This window comes from Anser brachyrhynchus, assembly GCF_964034855.1.
Source record: "Anser brachyrhynchus genome assembly, chromosome: 2".
NCBI classification, from domain to species: domain Eukaryota; kingdom Metazoa; phylum Chordata; class Aves; order Anseriformes; family Anatidae; genus Anser; species Anser brachyrhynchus.
In genome coordinates, this window is record NC_137695.1 from 31,699,344 (window position 1) to 31,727,011 (window position 27,668).

At 40.2% G+C, this 27,668-nt stretch overlaps 2 protein-coding genes across 11 annotated transcripts in view; both read right to left on the minus strand.

Moving 5' to 3' along the window:
• The window catches only part of CRPPA (CDP-L-ribitol pyrophosphorylase A), a 126,968-nt gene extending 117,126 nt beyond the window's left edge, over window positions 1-9,842 (minus strand). For 3 of the 10 annotated variants that reach the window (XM_080582640.1, XM_080582642.1, XM_080582641.1), the window contains exons 1-2: window positions 9,312-9,695; window positions 2,259-2,538 (exon numbers count right to left, since the gene is read on the minus strand). In XM_080582640.1, coding sequence (XP_080438766.1) covers window positions 2,259-2,538; window positions 9,312-9,451 — 420 coding nt within the window. In that variant the 5' untranslated portion in view covers window positions 9,452-9,695. The other 7 variants (XM_080582639.1, XM_080582637.1, XM_080582638.1 and 4 more) reach the window with 7 other exon arrangements.
• A 12,936-nt stretch (window positions 9,843-22,778) lies between these two features.
• On the minus strand, window positions 22,779-27,413 carry SOSTDC1 (sclerostin domain containing 1). Its single transcript, XM_080582653.1, has 2 exons — window positions 26,069-27,413; window positions 22,779-24,128 (listed from the first exon to the last, which is right to left on the minus strand). Exons 1-2 carry the CDS (start codon window positions 26,271-26,273, stop codon window positions 23,713-23,715), a joined length of 621 nt encoding a protein of 206 aa, XP_080438779.1. The 5' UTR covers window positions 26,274-27,413; the 3' UTR covers window positions 22,779-23,712.
• Between the last annotated feature and the right edge of the window lie 255 nt (window positions 27,414-27,668).

The window sequence follows — 27,668 nt, forward strand, 5'->3', positions numbered from 1 at the left end:
CTAGACATGCAAAGAATTTGACTATAGGAAGAACTAAAGATGATTGCTTCTCTTCATCAAAATCTTTCTGATATTCAAAACCCTGCGTGGCAGTTCTGAGTAAGAGTCTTCTGGTCATTTAGTTCTTCAAAATTCTGTAGTTGTCAAGTGAAGATAACCACAGCACTCTCTGGCGGGACGATCTGCCAGTTTGTTACATATGATGAAGTTCTCCTCCTGTCCTCAATTCAATTACTCTGTTGGGTAGCATCAGCAGCTAACACATTTTGTAGTCCAGTTCTCTGATGGCCTAGCTTCACTGAATTCAGTGGCCCTAAACCAACACAGGAAGCCATGGTAGGGCCAATAAATACCACACACATTTCAAACAGACAATATACAGTGGAAAAGACTATAACAGATGTGTAAGATCATCTTTAAAAGATCAAATGATATTTTGGCAATCTAGGTGAAAAAATATTTACTAGTCAGAAGTTCAGATGAACTAAAGTACATTGCCTTGAGAAGGTCAAGTGGAGATTGCCTCGGTTCTCTACTTTTTTACTGAAAACATTTTATACCCAATTAAAAAGAAAAATAGGGAAAAAGTATTACATTAAAATCACAGCAGGTTCAAGAGAAAGTGAACAAGCACATTTTCATGGCTCCCACTGAAAACAAAAAACACAAAGCTGAAAGAGATACGATATACCACACATACATAAAGACACAAACACATACACGTTCAGAAAATAGTTACTCATTTCAACTCAACATGAGTAAAATTAACCCCATTCTTCTACTACTCTCAAATAATCTCATTTAAAACAGATTTACAAGGGGGATCCATTTAAAAGTCTTTGACAGAATTAATTCTGGAAAGATACTTTGTGCTAAATGAGAAAGGTCAAAAACCTCATTAAGATTCTAACAGACTTAAAGTTTTAATGACTGGAAACTTATGTTCTATGCCACTGAAAACTATGAAGTGGAGTTTCAATTTTATTGTCATTTCTAATGAAGCCAACTTACCAGAGTACAGACCAACTGGTATCAAGCTCAATATATTCAGATTTCTAACAAAGTTCTGAGAGAGCTTACATAATTTAATTTTCATAATAAATATTTTAACAAGTGGTACATTCCCCTTCTACACTATGAGCTTTCAAAAAACTTCACTGTCAATGTTGCAAATCATCTGTCAACTAGTTTATCTTTTACCTCATTTCCTCAAAGAGGCAAGCAATGGTGGATTTTCCTACCTTTCTAATATCCAAACAATCTGCTGTCATTAATAATTTTTACCTCAAATCATCTCCTTGAAGTAGGAAAGCATTCAGCTATGTTATTAACGGTGAACTGAAGTACAAGGTAAAAATACCCACAGGATTGTTTGTACAATTTGGTAAGTCATTAGTTCTTTTATCTATCTATTCTAATCTTCCAGTCCTCCACCAGCTCCTCTTGTTTGGTAGTGCCTTTAGCTTGGTAATGCCTTTAACAACTTCACCATTCTACTTGCGTAACTACTTGTACCAACTCCTCTTCACATAGCACTTACTTTCCTGGACATCTTTTTGGTTCCTGTGAATATTCCTAAGAAAGTACACAGCCCTCAAACGCAATGAAGACCAGGAGGATCTCCAATCTACAGTTGGAGGCTTCTGACTTCCCATGTTTACTAGCAGTCTGCAACACCTACAGATTTTAGAAAAATCTAGCATTAATCATAGAATCATTAAGGCTGTAAAGACCTCCAAAATCATCTGGTCCAACCATCCCCCTACTACTAATGTCACCCACTAAACCATGTTTAGTGGTTAACGGAGTTGTCTTGCCACATATTTATTCAGGATTTGCATATAAATGAAAACACAATGTTTGTGAGTCAACTAATAAAATATTATCTTCTTTGGATATTATTAGTAATTGTTCACTGAACTACTCTAGCATTAGGTGAGAATTCTGCATGGAAAAGAAGGTAGACTAGAATTATGTAATCCACCTTTCAACTAACAAATTGCTGATTAATTCAGTATCTTACTGACAGTCTCTACGGCAATCATTATTTTTCTGTAACAAGTAATGCCTGTGGCATTTAAAAGACATCTCCCCTCTCACTTTTCTGCATAACAAGGATTCTGAATCTGTTATTAAAAAAAAAAACAAAACAACATAATACATTAATGCAATTCCTAGAAAAATCCTCGTTATCATGATTTTATGCTGTACAATACATAAGAGCCTTGCAGAATAGCACAGACATAGCTAGTACATACCCCATGCTCTTTAGCAGCCATAACCACTTTTAAAAGAATATCTTCTTCAACAAATGGCCTCACAGCATCGTGGATAATCACTACTTCTGGTTTCTGCAGCAGACGGTTGGAAGATTGATTCTCTGCAAACACTTTCAGTCCATTGAAAATTGATCGGTGACGCGTTATTCCACCTTTCACTACCGTAACTCTTTTGTGGCCGTATTTTTCAACGATAGACTTCATTGTTTCAATATTTTCAGGGGAGACCACCACAATAATGTCAGATATCCAGCTTACCCTAGAAGAAACAGTACAAAAACAGAGAGAGTAAACATGAATGACTAAATAAAGCTACAAACATATCCACAATACAAAGAAATTTATTTCAAAAACTGAAGCTGGCTAAATAAAGCATCTCTCAATATTCTTATGTATTTTCTGTATATTAGCCCACTACCCCTAAAGAGAGAGCTACATGACAGGATCTCTACTGATACATGGATGTCAACCATAGTAACTGGAATTCTGGTAAGGGACTTGCTCCTAACAAGCAGTTTGCAGAAATAAAAGCTTCGGATAACCCTTTGAAACAGTTCTTACTCAAACCTCATTCACATCTTCAAGTGTAACTTCTAAATCAATCACCTACAGTCTATTATTTTAGTTTCCTCTAAAACGGAGTCTCCAATCAATTGGTAAATCCTGGCACGTGGAATATTCTGAGTTCTACTGTGGAGCACGCAAGGTACAATTAAATAAGAGGAAGGCCACAAGAGGATCAAGGAATAACCTGAAATAAAGATTGCTATCAAGTCAGGTATGACCAGGAACTGACAGATGCAGTGTCAAAACTATGACACTTGAGTATCAGCAGAAAACATACTGGTAGTTTGGAAAAAACATACATTTTGTGCAGGTTTCTGCTCTAGGAAGCTAGCAAAATGTGAAAACACAGTTATGTTAGATACTACTACCATAATATGAAAAGCATGTTTTAAAGAACTTCAAGCCTTTAATGACAGTATCAGCCTAGCTCTAAAAAGGGGTGAGGGGAGGAGAACCCACAAGATTAAAAACAGCCATAACTGAAGTGAGGTTGAAACTATACTTGCATCAAAGTACCTAAGAAAACATACTATAGTCACATGCATCAACTGTACATCAAAATAATGCAAGTATCACCATTCAAATGCAGCTGTTACATATCCTAAATACTATGTATGGAGCATCAAAAATGGATTTATAATTATTCCTTTTCTGTGTCTCCACAGACAAAAGGATGTTTGTTTGTTGTTTTAACATGACTGACAAGAAACTCATCAGGTTAAGAATGATTTCAAAACCAGTTTACTACTTACCATACTCATGTGAAGCCTACACATATAGCTATGAAGGAAGAGAAACAGCTATGGCATATTCTTACAACTAAAGCTAGCAAAGCTATTGAAACTAATTTTGCAGACACAAGATGGACCAAAGTACTAAATACTTGCAGTTAAAAAACAACAGTGAAAAACTTACGGTTCCAGGAGCAGTTCATACTTAAGCAGTTAGTCTGACTCTTGGTCATCATCTGGCAGAGTCAGATGGCCAACTCTTATCAAAGAGGAGCAACAAATTGGTTCCTGAGTCACTGAGCACTTTAGAAGCCCTCATCTTGCAAGGGCCCGTAATTTGCTTCTCTAAATTGCAGTAGCTGATGAGCCAAAAGAATGCAAGAATCAAATGATTCTTTTCTGCACGATTCTTTACATTCAGTTGTCAATTTCAGTATTTTGTGGCAGAGGCTATGAAAGTCTACTGCCTTTGATATTTAGGTTATTTTGCTGTATCTGTTTATATTTTGTATTTTTTTTTCCTGACAAGAATGTGTTTACAGTTGTATATTTCTTAGAATAAAAATACTTATGATCTAGACAAAATCACCCTATTGCTTGATCTTCCAATTAAGTGTTTGTAACATTTACAAAGTCCCTTTGAAATCACACTTGGAAAAATATCAAGACCTGCTGCATTTATATAAAACACTCTGAATGCATAAAAAGTTTCGTATTCCAAATACAAATTTAAGCATAAATGCAATACCTGAAAAAGACTCTGGATGCCTACCTGTGCAATTTGCTCTAGGGAACCTGCTTTAGCAGGGGGGTTGGACCTGATGATCTCTCGAGGTCCCTTCCAACCTCTACAATTCTGTGATTCTGTGAAATGCTCAAGCTATTGTCCTCTTCAATAACACACAGGAAGAAATTGCCTAGGAACTATCCTTACCCAAAAAGCAAAGTCATCTGTAATGCAAACCATTTCCCTAGAACAATGTGAAACTACAGAGCATCTTCTACCTTCTTTACGTTTTGTTTGTTTAGTGACTAATAGAACGCCATGGAAAAATATTTTAATGAATTTTAAATAACTACCAAAAATAAAATAAATGGAAGTGCTATTAGCATTAAAAAAAAATAAAAAAAAACACACTTATGTTCATTTTATTATTAACAAAGGCAGAAAATACAGCCAAACCAACATATTCTCAGCATTTCTTAAGTACTGAAGTTGTGCAAATGTACAATATGAAGTCATATGGTTTCAAGTTTCATTTCAACTTGTCACTCATCACAGGTTCATCAAAAGGTTTGCAAATCTCTTAAATGAGTCCTGGCACAATCCTACACTTAGCCACAAAACTTAACACTTCTGCATGACTTCAACTCGGAACTAGGGCAAACTAATTGGATTCATCTCAGTTCTTCTTTTGAATATTGAGAATCAGGCATTAAAATAAAGCAAAACTCAAGAAGAGCTATGTAACGCTAACCAAAACCAAGAGCTCTGCACTGCTCTTTGCAGAAGGGCTGTAGAGCTGCACAGTTCTCAGAGCAGGCAGTCTACACATTCACTAGTGACTGTGTAAGAAGAGCACTGATATTTCCCATTCCGGAGCCAAATAAAACAGATCATGATGCAACAGCGTCGTACACACAGCATCTTCTGAGAACCAGGGAAGTATTGGCCAGCCTACGATAAATCTGTGCACAGAGGGGCTGGAATGGCTCAAGGCCTCCAGTGGTACAATACACTGAGAAGTGACAGGATGCGGTCACAGCTCCACCCTGTGTCTGGATAAACACATTTATAAACCTAAGTATGGCCTTAAATTCATTCCGGACTGATGTTCTATATTTAGAGCTGGGATTTAGAGATGCAACCTATTCCTATAACTCTCTTGATTGACTAGGCAGAAGAACAGTTTATGCTTTAAAGCATAAAGTATCCCATCAAAATCAATTTACAAAATCCATGCAACATACTAATTCAGTAAAATATCCTACAAATTTCACATGAATGAGAACTGTGTATCACCACAGGAGTTTATATTTTTAATAATATGCTTATGGAAATGTTGCAAATGTTTAATGAAGTAGAAAGACAACATTACACGGTCAATCTGACAGCAAAAAATTTTCTTCCCCTCAATTTGTCAAGTCATTTTCCTTAGAAAGATTTCATACTAAGATAACAAGCTCAGGACCTGCTGGAAAAAAAAAAAAAGTTTAAAAAGTTAGTAAATACCTTTTCTGTTTTATAACTGTAATATAAGAGCAAGAAAAAATCTGCAGCTTAATAATGCAAGCTTTGAAAAGAATCAGCACAAGGCATGGATGAGAACAGAGTAAGGTACCCTGATGTGCTTTAACAAGTAATAAATACAGAACTCTAGTGCCTCCATCGACATTACAAGAAAAAATAAAAACAACAGTGGAGCAAACAAGGATTTATGTTTGTTTCCTGAGACTGTCCTTCTGGTCACCACTTACTGACATCTAAAAGACCAGCCAGACCAGCTGCCTAGTGGAAAACAGTATTGTTGCATTAAACTTCAAAGAAAAGAACATGCATTTATATTAGCTGACCTAGAACTCAAAGTAAAGGAGCTCATTAACTCAGCAACAGCCATTACATAGCTTCACAATACAATCTGCAATAGAAATAACCAATGAGTTAACTCTGCAAACAGGAGGCTCAGGTACAAATGTGACTTTCAGGTTTAACCCCCTATTAGTTTACTCACATGTAAATCAAAACTGGGCCTTAAATCCTCAAAACTAGTTTCTGCTGCTGTTACCCAGATAGTAGCAACCCACTTATACATAACCCACTGACATCGGCAGTTGTGTTAGCAAAGCAGGCCAGAACCTGGCAGTCACTGCTGAGATGGGTTTAGCAGTTAGCGTAAGATATGGTCTTTCACCATCACAGAAACTCTTCAGAAGCACAAGAAGAATCATTACATTATTTTTCCTGATTTTACTATTCAAGCACCAAATGAGAAAAAGAACTTTCAAAAAAAATGCAGATACAGAATGCAAACATTACTTCTTTTGCTCCCTCCCTTTTTTTCTGCCCTATAACAGTTCATAACTTTATAACCCTATAACATTATAACTTTGCTGATATATGAAAAATATGTGAATATGTACGTGTTTTTACAGTACAAATATGGAAGCAGGAGCTTTTAAAACTGAGAAGTTTCACAGGTACATGAAGGAAGTCCTGAGCATCCGATGTACAGATGATATCCATTCTTCCTGAAAGACTAAACTGGCATTCCTTATTAGTCACAAAAAATAATGAAGATACCTTCATAAAGTTAAGACAACTGGATTATTTGCTATCATATCTTTAGCTCATAAGCAATTTAAAGAGTAAGTAAGTTGGACAAACAGAGTTATCATGATAGATACACTTACAAAAATGTAATTGTGTGACCTGGAGAGCATGTATCAGCCAAAGAGGAAAAAATACTTGGCAAATAAACCATAGAAGACAGTTCTGAAGAGGCGATTATTTGGAAGCTTCCCCCAGGTAATGTTTTTTTTGACACCAGGCCACCTGTTTTATGAGACTACATTACAATAAACAAAGCTGTCTGAAACCCTCATGGAAAAATTCTATTCTGCCAGTAAACACGTTAACTCTGCTTTCCTCTTTCATAACATCTCACTGTACTTTCAGTGACTGGTGAAATATGAGTACCACAAGAATAAGAGCAGCTTAATTACTATTGTCCCACAATTTTAAATCAACCTTTACCTTAGCCATTTCTCCTCTCTATAGTGTTAGCAAAATTATTCAATGCTGCACACATACAGCTGATTCCTGCCTGCCTCAGGAAAGGAACCAGAAATGTTCTACTTTAAATAAACATACACAAGAGAATTAAAATGAAGGAAGAATCCCACTAGTCTACGCAAAAGCAAAAAAGAGGAATGCCATTGTAGATCTGCTGGAATTGACACAAAAGCCTCACATAGTTCAACAACAGCAGAAACAAAACCAATGGAAAAGACAAATATCTAAGTTCACTAATACACTTTATTTTTATCCCCAGGGTAGGACCTGACCTTCCTATCAGTGCCATTGTAGTGGTAGTAAAAAACAATCCTTCTTCCTTACGCTATTTTTTCTCACCTTCTCTTCCTAAGGGCATTGTCTTTGATTATTATTGGCAGGCCAACCTTTTACATTCTGTCATCCTATGCAACAGGATGCAATGCTTATTCATTCATGTCTGCTCTTGTCTTGTCTACCACTTTTTTCTACACCAATATTTAAGGTTCTTTCTCCTTTCAGCAGAACAGTGTAAAAATATTTTCCTGTTTTTAAAAGACACATGAAAATCAGCTACAAATTCTTGATTTGCTCATGTATTTGTCCGTACATTGCTATGTTTTTTCAGATTAAAAAAAACAAAACAATAAAAATAGCTGCAATAGCTGAGATAACCAGAAGCTCAATAGGAGTTGTTACAGGTTAACAAGTCAATGATTTATTAAATTACAGCCGGTAGACAACAGACGTAAGATAGTAGGTATCAAGCTAAGCGCGGAAAATGTCACTTCTGGGTAATAGATGGGTGACAAAGTGCAGCTCCTGTGCTCATGTTCCCAGAGTAAGGAAAAGGTACCTCCTTTGCAGTTTCAGAGTCTGAGGATTTAAGTTGAAAATAAGTCACTCCAGGCGTTAGATTACATCTGTTCACAGCTCCCCATACACATACATCCCAGTCAACACTAAATCAGGACAGAGATGGTGGAAAGCTCTGCCTGTGAGAGGACTGGCACTGGTTATCACGCTCCAGTCATTAACTGGACTGGTTATGACACTTCTCAAGCCAGGAGAAAGCACTAGGTTGTTACTCTCGCAATGAAGTTCGGATCACGCGTCTGGTTGGCCTGTACAGTTTGAATTCAATCTTTCAATTTTTTGCAGCTTTAGGACATAAATATAATAGCGTTGCTCAAAGAACTGCTATTTTCCCAGAGCTTAGTGGCAGCAAAAAAATGAGGTTTTTAATGAATGTTTTATTTTCCTATGAATATCATTTCCTTCCCAAACCTCACTGTTCTCTTTTCCAGGTCTCCAATACGCTGAGCGAGGATATTATTCTCCTTCTCTGTAGATTTCCATGACATTTTGGCAGAAGCTACTGCTTTGACAAGCTCTGGATTGGAAGCTTTGCTTTCTGATGCGCTCAGCTTTGTGACTGGCTGCTGTTGAAAAATTAAATGAAGAAAATAAGCACTATTTCTTTCACAAAGTCACAAGTGACCTGAGGGAAGCCTCTCTGGGTGGGAATGGAAAAAAAAATAAAAAAAAAGAGGCCCACTTTTTGATGTTCTGCAAGTTTCCACGAGTTAAGAACTTTGGGAGACGTTGGCAACGCCGTTTCTTTTCACCACCTTGCTCTCCTCCCCATTTATCCTCCCTGAAACCCTAAAGATTGATGTTTTTTTCCTGAAAGTCACTGCAACCATGCCGGTGCAGCTGACACCCCGCTCCTACCTGAGGTGACACCGGGTACACGGCTTACGTTAACACTTGACAACACTGCATTAAGGGTCCCTCACACGCCCAGAACAGCCTTTTTGTGACTTCCAACAGCCCTATAAGATCCCTGGCTGCTCAGACACCGCCTCGCTGGAATCCCTCGCTCCCCTGTCACCACAAAAAGGCCGCGGCGGGGCCGGGGGGAGCGGGGCCGGGGGGAGCGTGGCGGCGCGGCCTCGTTACCTCTCCATCGCCCGCACCGCGTAGCTGACGAGCGGCCGCCCCTGCAGGCCGCAGAATTGCTTGGGGGTGGCGCCGCCCAGCCGCTCCCCGCTGCCGCCCGCCGGCAGCACGGCCGACACCGCCGCCGACACCGGCTCCATCGCTGCGGGGCCCGGACACGGCACCGCTCCACGGCCCGGCCGGCACCGCGCAGCCGCCCGCCCGCCTGACTTAATCGCCCGCTGCGTCCGCAAACCAAAGAATCCACTGCGCGCGCCCGCCGTCTCCCCCCCCACCGGCAGAGACGCGCGGACCGGGCAGCCCCCGGGGGCGGGGCGGGAGGGGCGCGCGGGCCCTGGGGCAGCGGGAGGCCACTGCGGGCCCTTTAAGCGCCCGGCGCATGCGCAGTCGCGGCAGGGCTGTTCCCACCTGCGGCGGGCGGGGGGGAGCGGGGCAGGGGCTGAGGCGGGGTGTGTGGAGAGGGGCCCGTTCTTCTCCCCCTGCAGGGCCCCTGTCAGTGCGTGGGGAGGCAGCCCGCGGGTGTCTCCTAGTCCTGTTAAGAATAAACTGAGTAGAACCCACACGGAGACTTCTCTGAGAAGTCAGTCAGACCCCAAAAGCAGCACATAAGGAAGTTTATGCCAGTGTTAGGGCGTGAAACGACCATGTGGGAGCACAGAGGCACCATAGTTAGCGGTTACTCGATGGAAGCGAGGCGATCCTCCTGCCAAAAGCAGAACTCACAGACCTTCCGTACTGAAATACTGCACAGTGCGGTGGAGACACGCACACGTTGCATGCAGGGGGCTGAAATCACACCAGCTAGTACCACGCAGTGGGACTGGAGACGGGCTGGTGGGAAGGGAAATGGGTGTGTAAAGCAGGGAAAGGACAGAAGCCATGCAGATGGCTGGAGAACTGGAATGGATGAAGAGCCCCTTCATCACTAAAAGTGCTAGCTGGCGGTTGAACTGCCTTCCTGACGAGTTTTGGTCTCGTTGTCTTCGGGACTGCTAATCATGGGATTTTTTTTTAGAAGATCTGTTGGCTAAGGAACATGTTCACCTGTTTCTTTTCGTTTTCAGTGAGTCTTACATTTTCCCTTCTTTGAAAGTGTCATTCTCTACAGCTAATTCCTGAGTGATGACATAAGGTTTGTCTGTCGTCTCTTTCCAGGACTTCCAAATTTGCCTTGACTCTTTCCTCTGTGCAGATTGCTGTGCATTCACTGTCACTTCTTTGTTATCAGATGCCCAAAATGAAATTTTCTTAAGGTAGGCTCCTCCAGCATTTATGCTGATCTTGGATCACATACGTTATATTATTTTGACTTATTTCCTTGCAGCTGTTCCATACAAATACATCCATGGCAGGTTGTTCTGCAAAATTCACTTTTTCCTTTTTTTCATTAGATAGATATTCTGAATTCCTGATTCAGGTCTTCATAATTCAATTCATGAAGAGCACAGTCATTAATCTAGTCAAGCCTAGCCCATTTTCCAGACTTTTCTTCTTGTTTGCATTATTATAAGCAGCAAAATATGGTCTGTTTTTTTCCTGTGACTCCTCCCACTGTGAGGAGTAAGGCTTTCCCAAACACAGAGTCCCTTCAGAAAAACTTCCCTTCTTGACATGATTTTGCATTTCTTCCTCTATTCCAACAGTCTGTTGTACCTTCCCTTGCCCACGTAGTGTTTCCCCACTTTGTTTCTTTCATACATATTAATTTCTTCTATGAAGGTTAAAAAGTTAAGAGAAATTCAGGAAAGAGGATCACATGGAAAAAATGGTTCTGTTTTTGTTCTGAAGCCCATTTTTCTTATTATGTTAGGTGGATGAGGCTTGATCTGTCCTGAAGAAACTATATTTGATAATAACTTTGATAGTCACACACCTCATTGCCATCAAATATGTTGTATATTAAAGGAAAAGATTTGGTGATCCAGCCAATCAGCACTTTGAAGCTGCTTTTGGATGTACGTGGGCTTCAGATGCTTCAGAAGTTTTCATGCTTTCCAAAGTCCTTATGAAGTCAAAAAACGTTTGTTTGTACCTCTCTGTGAGGTGTAAAGAAGAGCCTAGAAATGCTAAGTGAAATTTTCTATGGCTTTTAAGTACTGAACTCCTATATAGTTATAGAAGGGCAGGAAATCTACTCCTGTAGGTCCGTGAATAGCTGATTTGCCTGACATTATACAGGAATTTTGCACAGGGCAAGGGTTTATGTGTGCATTTTTAAACGTATATTTTTAAACTATTTTCTTAGGTAGCTTGTTAAGTTTGAAACCCCTCTGCTTCTACTTTTCAAATTTTCACACAATGGAACTAGTCTAGTAGTAACAAGCCACCCTTATTTATCTGCGGTGGCTCAGGAATAGTTGTGACAGATATTTGGGGTCCATTAGGTGTAATGTGTAAAGTGAAGGAGAATGAAGTGCTAAATATACTAGTGGATTGGATGATGGTTTGCAAGTTTTGGTCTGAAAGGTACCCCAGATCAGTTTGTGATCAGATATCTGTACTCTTGAGATATCTGTAGTCTTGAGCTGGCAGCACCTATCAGTTCTTCAAGAAGCCCTTCAGTGTAGATTCCCGTGGTCTTGGTTACTGCTATTTCACCTTTAATTTTCTGTTCTCGTAGGCAGTGACTAAGAAGGAAGAGTTCGTTTAATATTCTTATCAATTCATGCTGTATCTTAGCACGAGTTAAGAAAATTAGGATTTTAGTTTTTACATCTTTTTAATATTCGTTTGATAGTAACATGCTGTGGAACACAAAGGCATTTTGTGATTACGTAATTTGCTTCTGTTCCATTCCATTTTACATTTTTGTTGAATTATTCTAATCATTTGGTTACTGTGTCCAATGCAGGCTCATATATAAGTATTTGAAGTGGGATAAAAAGTAAATTCATGGATATTGAGAGAACAATTTTACGTGTCTTTTATTGGATAAAGAGGAATGAAGGCAACATTTTTGCCTCAAAGCAAGTAAAGAGCAAGTTAATCCATCATTTCTATGCAGGGGTATAACATCTGAAAACACAGTGGTAGTTTGCAATTATGCAGTAAATATGCCAATCATGTACTTAAAAATAAAAGTTTTTTTTCCCCCCTTTTTATTGAAGAAAGAAGAAGCAATCTAATTACAGAAGTCAAGTTCACTTGAAAACATAAATGTTGGGGAATTAATTAAGTTCAGTTACTGAAGTGATAGAAATGATTTAGGGGGAAACATTTCACTCAGGGGCTGGTGAGGCACTGAAACAGGTTGCCCAGAGAAGTTGTGAATGCCCCGTCCCTGGAGGTGTTCGAGACCAAGTAAGATGAGGTCCTGGGCAACCTGATCTAGCAGGTGGCATCTCTTCCTATGGCAGGGGCATTGGAAGTAGATCATCTTTGAGGTCCCTTTTAAGCCAGGCCATTCTATGATTCTATGATTCATACTGAAAGGGCTTTTTGTAAAAAATGAGTAAAGGAGTTCAAGTTCTTAAATAAAAATTGCAGTTGAGTCCTCTGTAGATGTGGTATAAATTAACTGAGAAATCATCTCTCTCTTTTTCAGTCATTTCTAAGCTCTTGAAGTATTTTGTTTTTAACACAGGCAAGCTAAGATGAACTCACTTTCAGTTGCACCAAGGTTCACTATTCTGTGTTTCAAGGGAAGGGCATGCAGTCATGGGATGTTTGGCAGATTAAAGTGAATTGTAAAGGCAAAATTATTAAAAAAATACAAAGTCATAAAACTACTATGGAAGTGCAATATTTATAAAAGACATCATAAAACTAAAAATACTTAAATTCTGAGACCCATTCTTGCAGCTAATGTGATATCTGCAGCATTCTGAGCAGTGAGTGATGCAGGATTTTAGCCAGAACTTTGTGTTTGCCCAATTGTATTTCACTGATTTTATCCAGATATGTAACAGTTATTACCTTAGTGGTGGCGTGCCATAAAATTCAAATTCAGAACTGTAAGCAAGTGGAACGTCAGTCCTCTCTGGAGAGCTCTTCTGTTCAAATAAGATAGCAGTCTTAGCTTTCTTTAAGTTACCAGTAACTGTCCGTGACTGTGTACACTGTTGACAGAGAAAAACACATGTACATATCTGAAGAGATTAGAGAGAGATTAGAAAGAAATGACAGTGTGTCTGGTTTTATCATGCATGTCTATTGCTATCTGTAGCACTTTACACTAGATCTTAAAGGGTTGTGGCTTCATCATCATTTCTACATCTGTATATGAAAAAAAGAAAAAAAAAAGGAAAGTAGAGAGTCTGGACAGTCGTTTTGTTTCCAGATATTTCATTTCAGTTCTGATTGATCACTAGAAAAAATAAAAAAACAAGGTAAAAGTTGTCTTTTATGCTCTTCGCAATCTTTTGATTGTTGCAGTCAACCTTCCAGGTAGTACATTTGGATTGACTTGCTCCTTCACTGTTCCAGTCTTCGTTTCACAGCAGCTGTCTGAATACTTGCTCTGTGGTGACAGTGGTTCCCAAGTCTGTAAAATGTCATATGGGAACATACAGCTTTGGGCAGTACAGTAGACAGTCAAATGTTGAAAAAAACAAAACTATTTTCCCTACAAATCATAATTAACAGCTTTGGGGAAATCTTACCTTATTAGCATATTCCTACGTATGTGTTTTTATAAATATGATTGCAAAATATGATTTTAAAGGGTTATTTCTTGCTTTGAGATTCTTTGACGAAGGAAACTGTAGATAGACAGAATATTTACATAAACTGTAGTTCTTTTGATTTGCTCCTATTGCTATGTGGAATTGAGATCAAAACATCATCTATTCAGCAAGGGAGTTATGCACGTGTGTTACTTAGATGATGCAAATAGTTGACTATCAAATATCAAAGCGTGCTTACAGGCCTAATATGTAGTGTACATAGAATCACCTATAGGCCAGATCCCTAACAGGAGTTATAAATGTTGTTGCTTTCATACCCCAGTTTGCAAAGTATTTTTGATACATGCTTTTGATTTTTGACAAAATGGTGTAACGAGCTCTAAATTTTAGTTGATGAGGTAGAAGTGCTCCATGATTTTGAGTTTATTAATCATTGAAGCATAAATAGAAAACATAAATGTTATAAATGTAAAGAAAACGTGATCTCTGCACACAACAGAGTGTTTCCATATTTGCATTTCATTGTAGGTAACTGTTGAAAAGCATATATCGAGTTCCACCTTTGTATTACTTGTGCTAGAAAAAAAAAAGGCATAAATTTTATTTGATGTTAGACACATTTTAAAGCTTCAGCATAAAATTTTATATTTTCACCAGAGTGTTTATCCCTTCTCTACTCAGTAATCCTTTAGGCTATTTCTTTGGGATATGGCAAGTCAGTTCAAGAGCTAATAAGTACTTTGTGTATGCAAAGTAAAAAAATTTAAACAGAAGCGAATTACCCCCATAGTATCTAATCCAATAATTCGTGAGAGTGAGAGTCTCTGACTGCAACAGTTTTTGTGAAATTCAGAACAATTAAAGGACTTCAAGAAAGTCTACTGCTTTGGGGAGTGCTGTGGCAAGCAGATGATGAGGTGAAGCCTCATAATTTTTCGTTAGAAATGTTTGCTCCAGGAGCATCTCCATGGCTTCCAGGTACTTTGGTCAGATGTCAAATAATACCAAGGTTGGGGAGGCCTATCTGCTCAGCTTCAAAGTTAGCATTTCTTGTAATAATTTATAGGAATTATGTATTAGGGCATTAGACTGTCTGAGTGCATTGTATGGTGACCCTAAAAAAGGTGAAGATGTGGAAGTTGAGGGACAGAAATCCCTCAAATTGTTTTCCACTGTCACTTTGATTCAAGAACAGGCACAAGTTATTAGGACAGTGCCTTATCATCTCACTAAAACCAGTCGTGGCTTTTTTGTTTTTGTTTTTTTTTTTGACAGTCTTTCTTTCAGTCATGAGTAGAGAAACAGTTACCTCTGAGCAAACACAAATGGCAGTTTCCTTTTCCCAAATCAATTCACAGCAGAGAGAGTCTATGTACCTGGTTAAGTACGTGGTATTACGCCACAAATGCCAGTGATCAAGGATGATGTAGAGGAACATTAGAGAATACTTGAGAGCTGGGATTTTCATTGCTCTAAGTCTTTGTTTGAATTTCGGTGTGTCACGCTGCATTTTATTGCTTTACAGTGTTCTATGTTATCTCCATGGAGTGTTTGGTCCTAGCTGTACTGTCAGGGACTGAAATTCCAGCAGGAAAGACAAGATACTACATAACACAAAAAACGGACTTTGCCCTGGTAGTGGGTTTGTATTGTACACGTTAGGCAAAGCAGTCATGTGGAGCTTTTTCATTTTTCTCCTTTTGACTTTTTAGGGTTATGTTCCAACCTCTTTGGCATGTTTTAAGGGAAGTGCCTTAAATTACAGCCTGCCTTGTGGAAAGGTGAGTGAATCATTTTTCTCCTTTTAAACAGTTATTTTATAGTGAGCAAAAACTGCAGGATGGTAGTCCCTAAGAACTGAAAAATGCAGTATTAACAGTAGTCCTGTCCTAATCCTTTTCCTCATCCTTTGCTGGCTTGTCCAGTTCTAGCACGAAAATGGCAGATTGGAAAGGGGCAACACTTAGATCTTTGCCGTTTTTTTAGAAAGATCAAGGTTTCAGAATTTTCCCAGCTGCAGCAATGTGGCTGTCTGTCATCCAGCAGTTACATAGACTGAACCTGTTTAACATACACCGCTGAGCAACCATCAAAGGTTAACCGTTTTCCAGCATGCTAATCTAGCTGGATGCAAACCAGTTATTTAATGAAGAATGCTATGTATACTGTCAGCTTTTCTGAGTAATCCAGTCCCACTCATTTTACTTTTAAAAATTCTTCTTGACAGTTACCTGTACCTGTACAATTGTTTCCATGTGCATTCACTTCTCTTCAACAATGAAAACTTAAGGAGATGGACTAAGTCACTGCAGAATGGTTGCTTAGATCACAGAATCACAGAATGGTTGAGGTTGGAAGGGACCTCCTGAGGTCACCTTGTCCAAGCCCCTGCTCAAGCAGGGCCACCCACAGCAGGCTGCCCAGGACCACGTCCAGGTGGCTTTTGAATATCCCAAAGAGGGAAACTCCACAACCTCTCAGGGCAGCTTGTGCCAGTGCTCAGTGTTGTGGTTTAACCCAGCAGGCAGCTATGTACCACACAGCCACTCACTCCTCCCCAGTGAGAGGGGGAAGTGGATTGAAAAGGATGAAAGTGCAAGAACAAGATAAAGACAGTTTTATAAGAAAGGGGGGAAAAGATAAAAGTCCAAAAATCGAGAACACGGCATCATACCAGCTACTGTGAAGAAAGTTATTCCAGCCAAAACCAGAACACTCAGTCAATCTCACAATAAAGAAGCACTTCCTGATACTCAGAGAAAACCTCCTGTGTTTCAGTTTGTGCCCATTGCCTCTTGTTCTGGCACTGGGCACCACTGAAATGAGCCTGGCTCTTTGCAACCTTCCTTCAGGTATATCTACACATTAATAGGATGGCCACTGAGCCAAAAAGATAGAAAAGGTGGTCTTAATTAATCCTTTTTTTCTTTTTTTTTTTTTTCCTTTATCAGAGTGGAATTGTGGAATAGGTAACCTAACTACTGGAAAGAGTAGTTTGGTCATTGAGACTACATGAGAAAGAGAACTTAGATTTTTACTATAGCTAGAAATTTCAAAGTAGAGGGCAGTAGCAGGAAGATTTGTAAGGGGCTCCAGTATTTGAATAAAGAGTACCACAATGTACTACATTCTTAAGTTAAGATTCAGACAGCACCTTGAGTGGTCTGTCTGATGAAGACTTCTATATAAAAGTATACAGAAAAGTATTTAATTAAGGAAGTAAAAAATGAAAACCTATATTAATATTTACTTTATTCTTGTTAAAGGATATTGCAAACATTTTCCTTTTGCAGAAGTTTCAAGATTCACAACTGATTACAAAAAGCTCAAGAGCAAGTAAGGGGACATTAGTTTCAGAACACCTAAAAGAGGTTTAAGGGGTAACTCACTACCTTTAATCTTAGAATCACAGAATGTCTTGGGCTGGAAGGGACCTTAAAGATCATCTAATTCCACTCCCCTGCTGCCATGGGCAGGGACAGTCTTATTCGTAAAATCAGATTCCTGTAACAGTATCATGGTAACACCAAGAGAAAATGCTTTTACTGGTAGACTTTATCTATGTTGTGAACAGGATTTTGATCAAAATTTCTCAGCAAGGAGTTCAGTTGTGTGGCAGACTGATAACTTTCTAAGAAGTGTAAAGTAGGTAATTTAGGCAGTATTGTTCTTTCAGAAAGAGGAGGCTGTAGTCACACTCTAGAAGGTATGACCAATGCAGTGAGATGTCTTTCCTTTGCATGATAGGAGAAGACACAGGGACAGTCGTGTGAATTTAGGCTTGGCAGTCTATTAAATCCCAACAGTAGGTTGTGCATTGGCTAATGTTGAGCTTGGCAATCTGCAGACTAAAGTCTTTTGTAGTCTCCTGAAAAGTTGCAATGAGCAGAAGAAAAGGAAAGACATGCAACACATATTGTCCTCCACATAATTTTGTTCCATCTTTGAACCATTTTCTCTCCTTTCACCTCTTCTAAACACACCCAGATTCAGACATTTCAGTATCTGAAAACAAAATTTGCAGTGCAGGGGCACAGCCTGTTCCATACAATCTGCCCTGGCTACCATCCTAAAAACTGCAATAAAGATGTACAAAAGCAAAGGCTTCAGCAGGCCAATTTTTTTGCAGCTTTACATTTTAGAAACAGTCAGACCTCTGTTCTTCATCCCAGCTTAATGGCCATAGGGAGTCTAAAAGAGCTTTCTTCAACCCATCCCAAAAATAAATGAATAAATAAATAAGTAAATAAATAAAGTAATAATCTAACAAGCAACAGATGTTTAAACTTGCTTCAGCTGCAATTAAAACAGTCTTTGTGCTACAGAGTCTGTGTTAAAGCTCTACATAGCCCCACCACTTTTCAGTGCCCGTTCATGTGGTAGGGCTAGACTTGTACTGCGATTTCTCCTTAGGCCCTCCCTCAACTCTCCACTATTTTATATAAAAGAACTGTAATGAATGTGCCTGGTTGGCTCTTCCTTAGCCCACTAAAGCATCACATTTCACAGGCTGGATTATGCTTTTACTATGTTTCTTTTCCTTACTAAGTAACTTCTCACCAAGGCTAACAAAACAAATCAAGTGTGGAACTCCTAGGTCAAGTCGTAGCATGACTTTTCCTCTGAGTAGTCAAAATTAAAAAATAATGCATCCAGTCATTCCAAAATGAGATTTAAAATATTTCTATATCAAAATACAAGTGTGTTGTGACAAATGTAGTTCAAAACAGCTATGGATTTAAACAACGAGACATTACTACATTATTATACAACTCCTAAAACAGAGCAGGGGACAAGAAATAAAATATTCAACAAAACATTTTTAAGTGATTTATTATTTTTTTACTTAATATTAAGTAGATGGTAACAAATACCACTTTTCAACAAGTGTCATCTTTGAGGTTTAGTAAACAGAACCATATTATTTTTACAGTATATTCTGATTTAGGCCTTTTTTCCGGAGATCTGATTTTTTTTGTTTGTTTTCCTTTATGTTCATGAAGTACCCTATTCCACAACTAGCTATAGTAAAGCCCTGGTTTCCATTTATATTAAGAGGTCCTCTGTATTTCTTTGTTTTCTGTAGAGGCATTAAGACAGCCTGAATCCCAGCTAAGTAACGTAATATTACCTCGTTCACTGTAATATGTCGTCAAACCTAAGTGAGTTAGGAAAAAACAACCCCCAAAATGGAGTTATAATCCAATGTTTGTAAACATTTTTTCACTGATGAGTAGAGACTAGTTATTGTTATGGCATCTAGTTTGAGTAGCATTAAGAGTTAAGAGTATTTACGTGTCGCTGAAGTACTGAGGAAGGTGGGTGTTTGAATATTAACTGGGTGGTAGGCAAGTTACCCATAAATCACATTTTTCTGGTGTTTCAGTCCACATAACTCATTTGACAAGTGAGCTGAAAGTCTGGGTGCCTTTCAGAAAGATGCATGGACAGGCTTTCTGTTGGGGTGGGGGAAGCGTTCAGGCAAAATTAACAAATCCAGTGACAGAATGTCTGCTTAACTCATAAATCTCTAGAGAAATTTCAGTTTTAGCCCAGAGATATGTTTATATGTGTGTCAATGAAGTTAAAATCAAAGCCCCTTGCCTGGCCTAAGGGAAAGGAAACGCATCATGAGAATAGGATATCTTCCAACACTAAGGATTCCTTATAATTTTCCACTGAACACCTCCAGGTTAATACTGTAGCAACAAGACTCCCACAGTGGAATGTGTTGAACAGCCCATTCTTGATTAATGCTAGACTTCTCCAGGAAGGATATAAAGGTCAAGGTTAGGAGGACTGCAGTGATTTACTAGCAGAAATCTGTTGGGTGTTTTGAAAGATGTTATTCAAATGTCTGCTTTATGTCCAAATGACTGAACTTGGACTGGGCATTTTCGATTCCAAGGCTGCTAGAAAGGAGGGAGCAACAGATTTGTTACTGTTGCTAAAAAAAAATGAATAAATAAACTTCTCAAAGGGCCTTTCTTGTCTAGACTGCTAGTGTCAGGCCCTTCTGACTTCCGCAATTGATAAAGCCTTAATGACTCGTGCTATCTACTACTGACTGCCTCCATGCAGTGTGCCTCTGAATGCTACCATGCTATCAAAACAATCAGCATCTGGCCAAGTTTCTATCTAGTGGTGTCTAAGGAAAATTGACTTCCATTCATTATGAAACAATTTACCCTTTAGCTGGGGGCAGTTTTCATCAACTGGAAAGTAATGAAATAATGATGGCAGATTAACAAATTATTTCTAATTTATTCACTTGTAGTTTTCTGAAGCAAGTGCAACAACTTATAAAATTATTAGGTTCTTTTTAAGATGTTTAACTTTAAATATATAAAAAATCTGTTTCTTTTCTCAAATCTTGAATTGCAGAAAAGTGACATTTTGTGCAAGTGGCGATTATCTTCCTTCATTTTGACTGATTGTCCAGCTACCAAGAAGGGTGACACAGGTATTTATTTCCTTGTTGAAAATGAGGCAATGAAATTGAGCTCAGTCTGCGACTATAAGGAAATGCTTTTTTAAGAATCCCCTGGACTTAGTGTCTGTTTATAAGACAGGATATTACTGAGAAAGTCTCTATACTCTTATTGTAATAAATCTAGACTATTTGGTGATCTAATATCTGTAAAAACTACTTATCAGCCTCTACGTTGTACTTTTTCAAAATATTCACATGCTTATTGCAGCTATTTGGCTTAATATTTCAGGTGAAAACTAAGAAAATTATAGCATATATGTCTTTCCTTGTTAACACTGAAACAAGCATTAGAAGATGTACCATATGTTAAATTATTTCAGTTTAAACAGTACTATTTTTTTCATTAAAGCTTTGTCAGTATCCTTTGCTGTAGATACAAGAACGATGGCCCATATCCTACCCACAACAACTTTACGTTCGGGGACTCTCCATATAGAAAAAGCTAGCTGGATGTACTTGTATAAGGCCTTTTGTCTGGATCCTTGGACAGACCCCTGTGAGTCTTGCAAGTAACAGGGTGAAATAGAAAGCAGGTTGTACAGGCCAGGTGGAAGCATTCAGAGCTAGGATATGAATGGCAAGATACCTTAAGAAAATTCGTCAGGATGAGCCTCTTTCTAACACTGCTTTCCTGCCGATCTCTCTTGCAAAAAGCTGAAGTCCTGCCCAAAGACGAGACCCTAGCTACCTCAGGTGGCACTTCAAAGTTAAGTCACTGCTGATGGATAAAGCTTCTACTGGCTTCTCTTGTTTATTCAAATATACCAGTCTTGAGATGGGCCCTATGGTCTTTCTGTTGCATCTTCAGCAAATTTCCATGAAGTCATCTTAATGGAAGTGTGTCAGTTTATTCCCCTTCAGGTGTTCCTGTGTGCAAAGACAAACTAGGAAAGAGTTACTATCTCTATTGCTAAGTTCAATCTCTTATTAAATATGCACGTTGTTCCTACGGTCAAACTTCACTGACTATAGAAGGGTCATGAGCAAGATGTGTGCCTGTTTTCACTATTCTTCTAGCAGTCAAACACAAAACAGGCAGGGCAACCTTACTGATGCAGTGACCATTCATTGTCTTTTAAAAGAATTATGGTAAATTTTTGGTCTATTATCTCAGTCTTTTTTGCTATATCATCTTGAAGAATTAGCCAGAGGATTTAAAAATTGATGTAATTTTTGGTATTTGGGAATAGTCCTTCCCTTGTAAAAGAGATTGAATGAGACTATAATGTCTGTTAAAATCAAAAGCTTTGGACTCTGTAGGTCTGCTGGCTTGATTTGCAATGTCACATCACCTCTCTCCCTGCTAATTCGTTTATTCATCTTCTATCATCTTAGGCTTAAAAGAAGAATCCTTTAAGATCAGAGATTTTATTTATAAATGGTCTCTGATCTCATCGCTCTTATAGTTTCACGATCATAGAACAAAACTTGAATCAACTAGGTCATTGATGCATTTTTTTAATCGTACCACCCTGTATATACCTTTAAATGAAAAAAAGTTTGTATCTTCGCACAAGTAGCAGATTTTTAAGAAAATTCTTTAAAGTAGCTTTGAGGAAAAGTCATTAAATTTTGTCGTTAAAAGTCAGGATCCAATAAGTCAAGCAGCAGCAATGATTTTCAAACAGTTTCTATTTACAACCAAGGAAGATCTGAGCTGAGAACTTCATGATGAATCCTTTGAAATTAAAATGCAAGACTGAATGAGAAAACAACGAGAAGGTTAAAGGGAGCTCATGTGACACCTTATTATTAGGCAAGACTTTTCATTACTCTCTGTTGTCGTCTTATCTTTGGGTGCAAACAGGGTGTAAAAGTTAATCATTTATGAACAGCAGTGTCCTGTGATGAAATCTTGCCCGTATTACCTCAATATAGTTTGAAAGATTAAGACCAGATGATTCACGGACTATGTGTTGAAAAGTAGGTTGTTTTCTATATATTTCCTGACATGTCCTGTAATGATCTGTGGACAATGTGCAAGACTGTATTGGCTGCATGGGAAAGATTTTTTTCTGACTGTTATTTTTACCATTTGTCTTTGACTTGATCATCATCCTTAGTGTAAAAAAATGTGGTGTTTTACTAGCTTGTAAAACTTCCCAAATACACATTTCTTCTGCAGTGTACAACTTGAGAATTGTTAAATATGAACCTAGTTTGGACTGTTAATAAGCACCATCTGTTCAGTCGTGAACGATTTTTACATCCAAAAAGAATCTACAGAAATATTATTTTTATATTAAATGTCATGAATAGATTTTTTTTGAGCAGATGTTCTCCCACTTTTTAAGATTAAATGTTGTGACTGATTAAAATGTGTATATTTTCATACATACAGCCAGACAATACAGTTTCTTAGCAGTATTTATTTTTGTACAAAAAAAAAAAAAAGAAACCAATTAATTTGAAAGAAAGTCATATCTGTCTTTTGATTGCACACTTTTAAACAAAAATAATACAGAGTGGAGAATGAAAAAAAAAAACAAACAAAAACAAACAATTTTTAATTTGCTACTTCAAAATAACATCTAAGTCTATGAATGTTCAAAATGAAAATATATAAACCAAGAATGCTAAAACGTCTATTTTACATTATCTACAAAATGTATGTTCTAATCCAGCCACAAATCATAGGAAAATACTTTGATACATGAGAAAAGCTATAAACATAGGAACATTTTGGAAGGAAATAACACACATAAAAGCTCATTAAATAATTACAACAACAAATAAATAGTTTGTTCAGCTTTACTTTTTGATTGCTGCCATGCATATTTTAATTTTTGGTATACTGAGATAAAAGAAAGATGAGCATGCAAGGCATTTTTTTTAGAATGAATCTGAAAGCAGATACTAGGTGTTGTATTTTAAGCTGTTGTCAGAAGTTCATAAAACATGATAGAGAAGGCAACAGACGTGATAATGAACTGTTCTCATGAAAACACACAACAAAGCATCTTTTTACAAAATAGACTTCAGTGAATATTCGTGGCAACTTTTCTTTGCCTCCATGGCGGGAGAAAATGTCATAGTTTAAAGTGTGGGTTTGGAAGTCTTGTATTATTCCCCATCTTGAGCACTTGGAAAATCACCCAAATCGTCCATATACTGAGAATGCCCCTTTTGGTTTTGGTCAAAGCAATAAGTGTGCAGCGTCAGCTGAGAGCACAGCAATGGCAGACTTGTCTTTAAGCAGTCAGAACTGTAAAGCAAATGGTTACAGGTGAGTTCAGTTTTGGCAGGAGGAGCAGGAGATGAGAAAGGAGAGAATGTCTGACTTCTAACTTGTACTGTGTTTGCTGGATTTACTGGCTCTTTTTCTCTCTTTGTGATGCTGGATGGGCTTTGCTTGAGAGGTTCCCTCAAAGTTGTGGCTGGACTCATTGTGCTGCCTGGTGTAGCGCTTGCACTTGCAGGCCGTGACCACAGTTATTTTGTAGGTTCTTATACTTCCATCCTGGCACTGCAGCTGGATCCTCTGGGTGCGAGTTTTGTCGTTGACGCATCTCCACTCCTGCGAGCTCCGCCTGCTCCAGTACTTGGTTCCGTACCCTCCTCCAATCCAGTTGGGGAGCAGCGGCAAAGGGAGGCATTCACCAGCACACACCAGCTCCTTCAGGGGGTTGATGCTGGTGCACTGGCCGTCTGAAATGTACTTGGTGGATCTCAGCTCCCGGCAGCCAACTTGAACCCGATCTGCAGAGTGCACAGAATAACAGACACTGAGATTCGGAATGCAAACATCTCCTTAACCAGACATTTTCACATTAACAAGCTGCATTTTGCAGGAGTTAAAGGAGGCTGTAATCTTTACGGGACATCTTTTTACTGTTGTGTCCCCCAACACAAGGGCCTCAAGCACTGATGGTATCTCTGGGTACAGCATAAAGGAATCGTAAGGATACGCACTTCAGCAGTTGTGGGAGAAGAGGCACTTTTATTCTCTATCCTTCTTCACAGGGACATGCCTTTCAGAAGAGAAAAAATGCCCCAAGGGAAGAAATGTTTCCTGCTTGTTCTCAGTCTAGGGAACTTGCTCTGTGATGTTTACAACAATTACGTTGGATCATTAGCAAGGGGGAAAACAGTGCTTTGGAAACTGTTTATATGCCTTTAAATTAATTTTAAATAGTATGTTTCTTGTCCTTCCGCGGTTACAGCGGACTGAGTCTCCCATGAGCACTGATGCTCTGAACACAGACACCGTGGAAGTGATAACAGCTCAAGTTGCCAGGGAATGGTGTTCTGCATACAGTTTGAATGACTAGCAGTAGCAATTTCTGAGTGGCTGTTGTGCCTTCAGAGCAGAAGGCATCTGTCTGGTTGTAGTAATCTCTACGCTATGTGTAACATAGAGGATCCTGCAAATTCTCTCGGGCAACTGACATAGAATGAAAATGCAGAGCTTCTAATACAGGCATGTTTGTACCCGTCTGTATGTGCAGCTCTGCACCCTGCAATAAACACAACTGTTTATTTCAGTAATTACACTTTGAAATAAACGCCCACAGCGCGCTTAATTTTAATAAGCAATCTTTACTGGCTATGCTCTCCCTCTTTCTGCAGGACAATTACGACGCAGATTCTACACACAATGCAATTAACTAACGCCTTTAAAACACAAGTAATTACCAGAAACATTTCAGAGTGAATCATGAGAGGCTTTGAAGGTCCATCTACATATCACAGCTGCGGGCTGCTTCTGTTGACTTTTGGGAAGCCAGTTGGGAACGGGGACATGGAGTTAAGGCCACTCGCCTGTCCCCTGCGCCTCAGGGTGGGCAGATCTGCGGGGCGACCTGAGGGGCTGGTCCCGCCTGACTTGCGGATGAAATTCAAGTTTCCCTTCCTGCAGCTGCGCTCAGGAATGTACCTGGGAGCAGCCGGTGGCGGATCCGAGTTTGTCTCCCCTGTTTTTACGTCTTTCCTGGCTCAGCTTTTCTCCAGTGACAGCTCGGTGACGGGGAATAGCCGCTGGCCGCCCCGGCCCCCTGGCCGTGAGGGGACGCGTGGGGCCCTTCCCTCGGCACCTGGCGCGGCTCCGCGCTGTGGGGGCCGCTTCGTGCCCTCCCTTTCCAGGGCCGGCTCTGTTTTTATCGTCTCTCTGTGGGTGGGTCGGGTGTCTGTTTGGATTTCTTTCATTTTAGGGAGGCGGTCAGGGAAGGAGCAGATAAAGTCAGCGGGAGGTTCCCAGCTCCCCGCGCATCTGACACACGTACATAAAACCCAGGAGGAAACTACGGGAGGCAAGTCGGAGCAGGGCTCCCAGGTAAATGCCGAGCTCATTTGTTTACTCCCGCTGGAGGTGTAAAGCAGGTAGGCGCTCCAGCAGGAAGCAAAACCAAAGAGCGGGAAGAGAAACGGGAGGTTTGGCCGTCCTGCGCCTGAGAGCAGCCCCGACAGCCCGCTGAGGGAGGGCGAGCCGGGCCGGGGGGCGCCTCCCATCCCCTCCCTCCCCCGGGACAGCCGGGGGGAGGAGGAGAGCCGGCAGCAACCCCCGGGGGACAGCCGGCAGCGTCCCCCCGGCACCGTCCTTCACCCCCGGCACCTCTCCCCCCGGCAGCACCCCGCAGGAGAGGGGTCGGCGGGCGGGCGGGCGGACGGACGGGCGGGCGGACGGACGGACGGATACTCACTGCCGCGCTCGGGCGCCGTGCCCGCGTAGTGCCGGCCGCCGTTCCGGGCCTGGTTCAGCGTGCTGTTGCTGCCGGGGCTCGCCGGAGCGGGTTTGACGACGTGCGAGTAAAGGATCTCGGTGGCATCGTTCTTGAAAGCCGAGAAGCTTTTGGCGAAGATGCAAGCGAGGAGCAAGGCGGAGAAGTGAACGGCAGGGAGCAGCATGGCTGGGGCGGTCTCCGAGGGAGCCCGGTGAAAGGTTTCTCTGCTGCTGCTTCTCGGGAACTCTGCAGTCGCTCTTGGACGTTTCCCTTATATATTCAGAGAGGCTTGGCATCCGTTCAGGTGTAAAGTTGTGGAGAGCTTCAGAATGAAAAGCCACAAAAGGGGCGGGATCCCTACAGCAGCCTGCGAAGACCTCTTCCCAATGGGAGCGGGCAGCGAGCAGAGGAGGGGCTGGATGCTGGGTGCTGGGTGCTGGGTGCTGGGTGCTGGGAGCCCTCCTCGGGCTCTGAGGGCATCCCAAAGCCCGGGAACCACGATGGGCACTTCGGCCTCGTGTCCCTGGCACTAAGGGGCAGAAGGAGCCTCTGTGGCTCCTGCCATGCGAAGTCCCTTCCCCTCCTTGCCAGGGCGCCCCTCAGAAAAACTTGCCCGTTCCGTGAGGATGCAGAAGTTTGCGGATCTTGCAGGAAACCCCTAGTAACACAAAGGCTGTCTGCTATATGCCAAGATGGCTTAAAAAAAAATTATAGTGAATAATTTAAAGTTGCCTCTAGATGTTTTAAATTATGCAGCTTTGATCAACTGTGTGGAGCACTGCTGGAGAAACTACTTGTTTTAGGGGAATATTCCCTCCCTGGTGTGCACAGCTACAAGTATGTATTTCTGGATCACCATGCATAAAAGCATCTCCTCTAGGCTCCTTAGCACAAAATGTCCATATTCATAGCCTCTCACTATGCTCATTCACCAAACTCGTCTTTTTTAGTTTTGCACATTGCCTAGAGCATTTTTGTATTTTAAATGTATTATTTCATGTAATAAAGAAAACAAAGAGGGAAGAATAGTCCTTATTTTGGCATGTGCTTTTATTGTGTCACACACTTACTTGATTTTCCATAAAATTACATGGCCCAAATCCAAACACTAGTGTAAATTGAGATGCTGTCAGTAGGCCAATGCTTGTTTGCATCGGCGGTGAACGCTCTGTAGATTTTCATTATAAATAAAACAACTGTGATCAACACTGAAAGCTATAGTGTTCCGATTAAAAGGAAACGTTTTCCTCGGGAGAAAGTACAGCCACGCAGGAGGTGACATCATGTAAAGATTAGCCTCTAGTCCCACAGCCTTTGTAACTGAGTTGATATCTATAGAGTCACGCTGGATTTTATTTGCTGTAATGAAAGCAAAGCTGGAATACAGATCAGTTACCTCTGCTGACAAGGTCAAAACCCCAGAAATTGAGAGAAGGCAGGTTTGTTTCATCCTAGTCACAAGCAGACATTCGTCTGTATCAGCACCGTTTCCCTCCTGTGCCGCTGAGCAAGTTACCGTGGGCTTCAGCTGGAGGAAGGACAGATCCGCAGCCAGTACCGAACTGATAGCCTCTGCTTA

What these genes read in the sequence shown, in the direction of transcription:
- SOSTDC1 (XM_080582653.1), bottom strand. Translation starts at nt 26,273, where the DNA reads ATGCTGCTCCCTGCCGTTCACTTCTCCGCCTTGCTCCTCGCTTGCATC. An exon ending in CACGGCGCCCGAGCGCGGCA is followed by an intron (nt 24,129 to 26,068) that starts GTGAGTATCCGT and finishes TGCACTCTGCAG; the next exon opens with ATCGGGTTCAAGTTGGCTGC.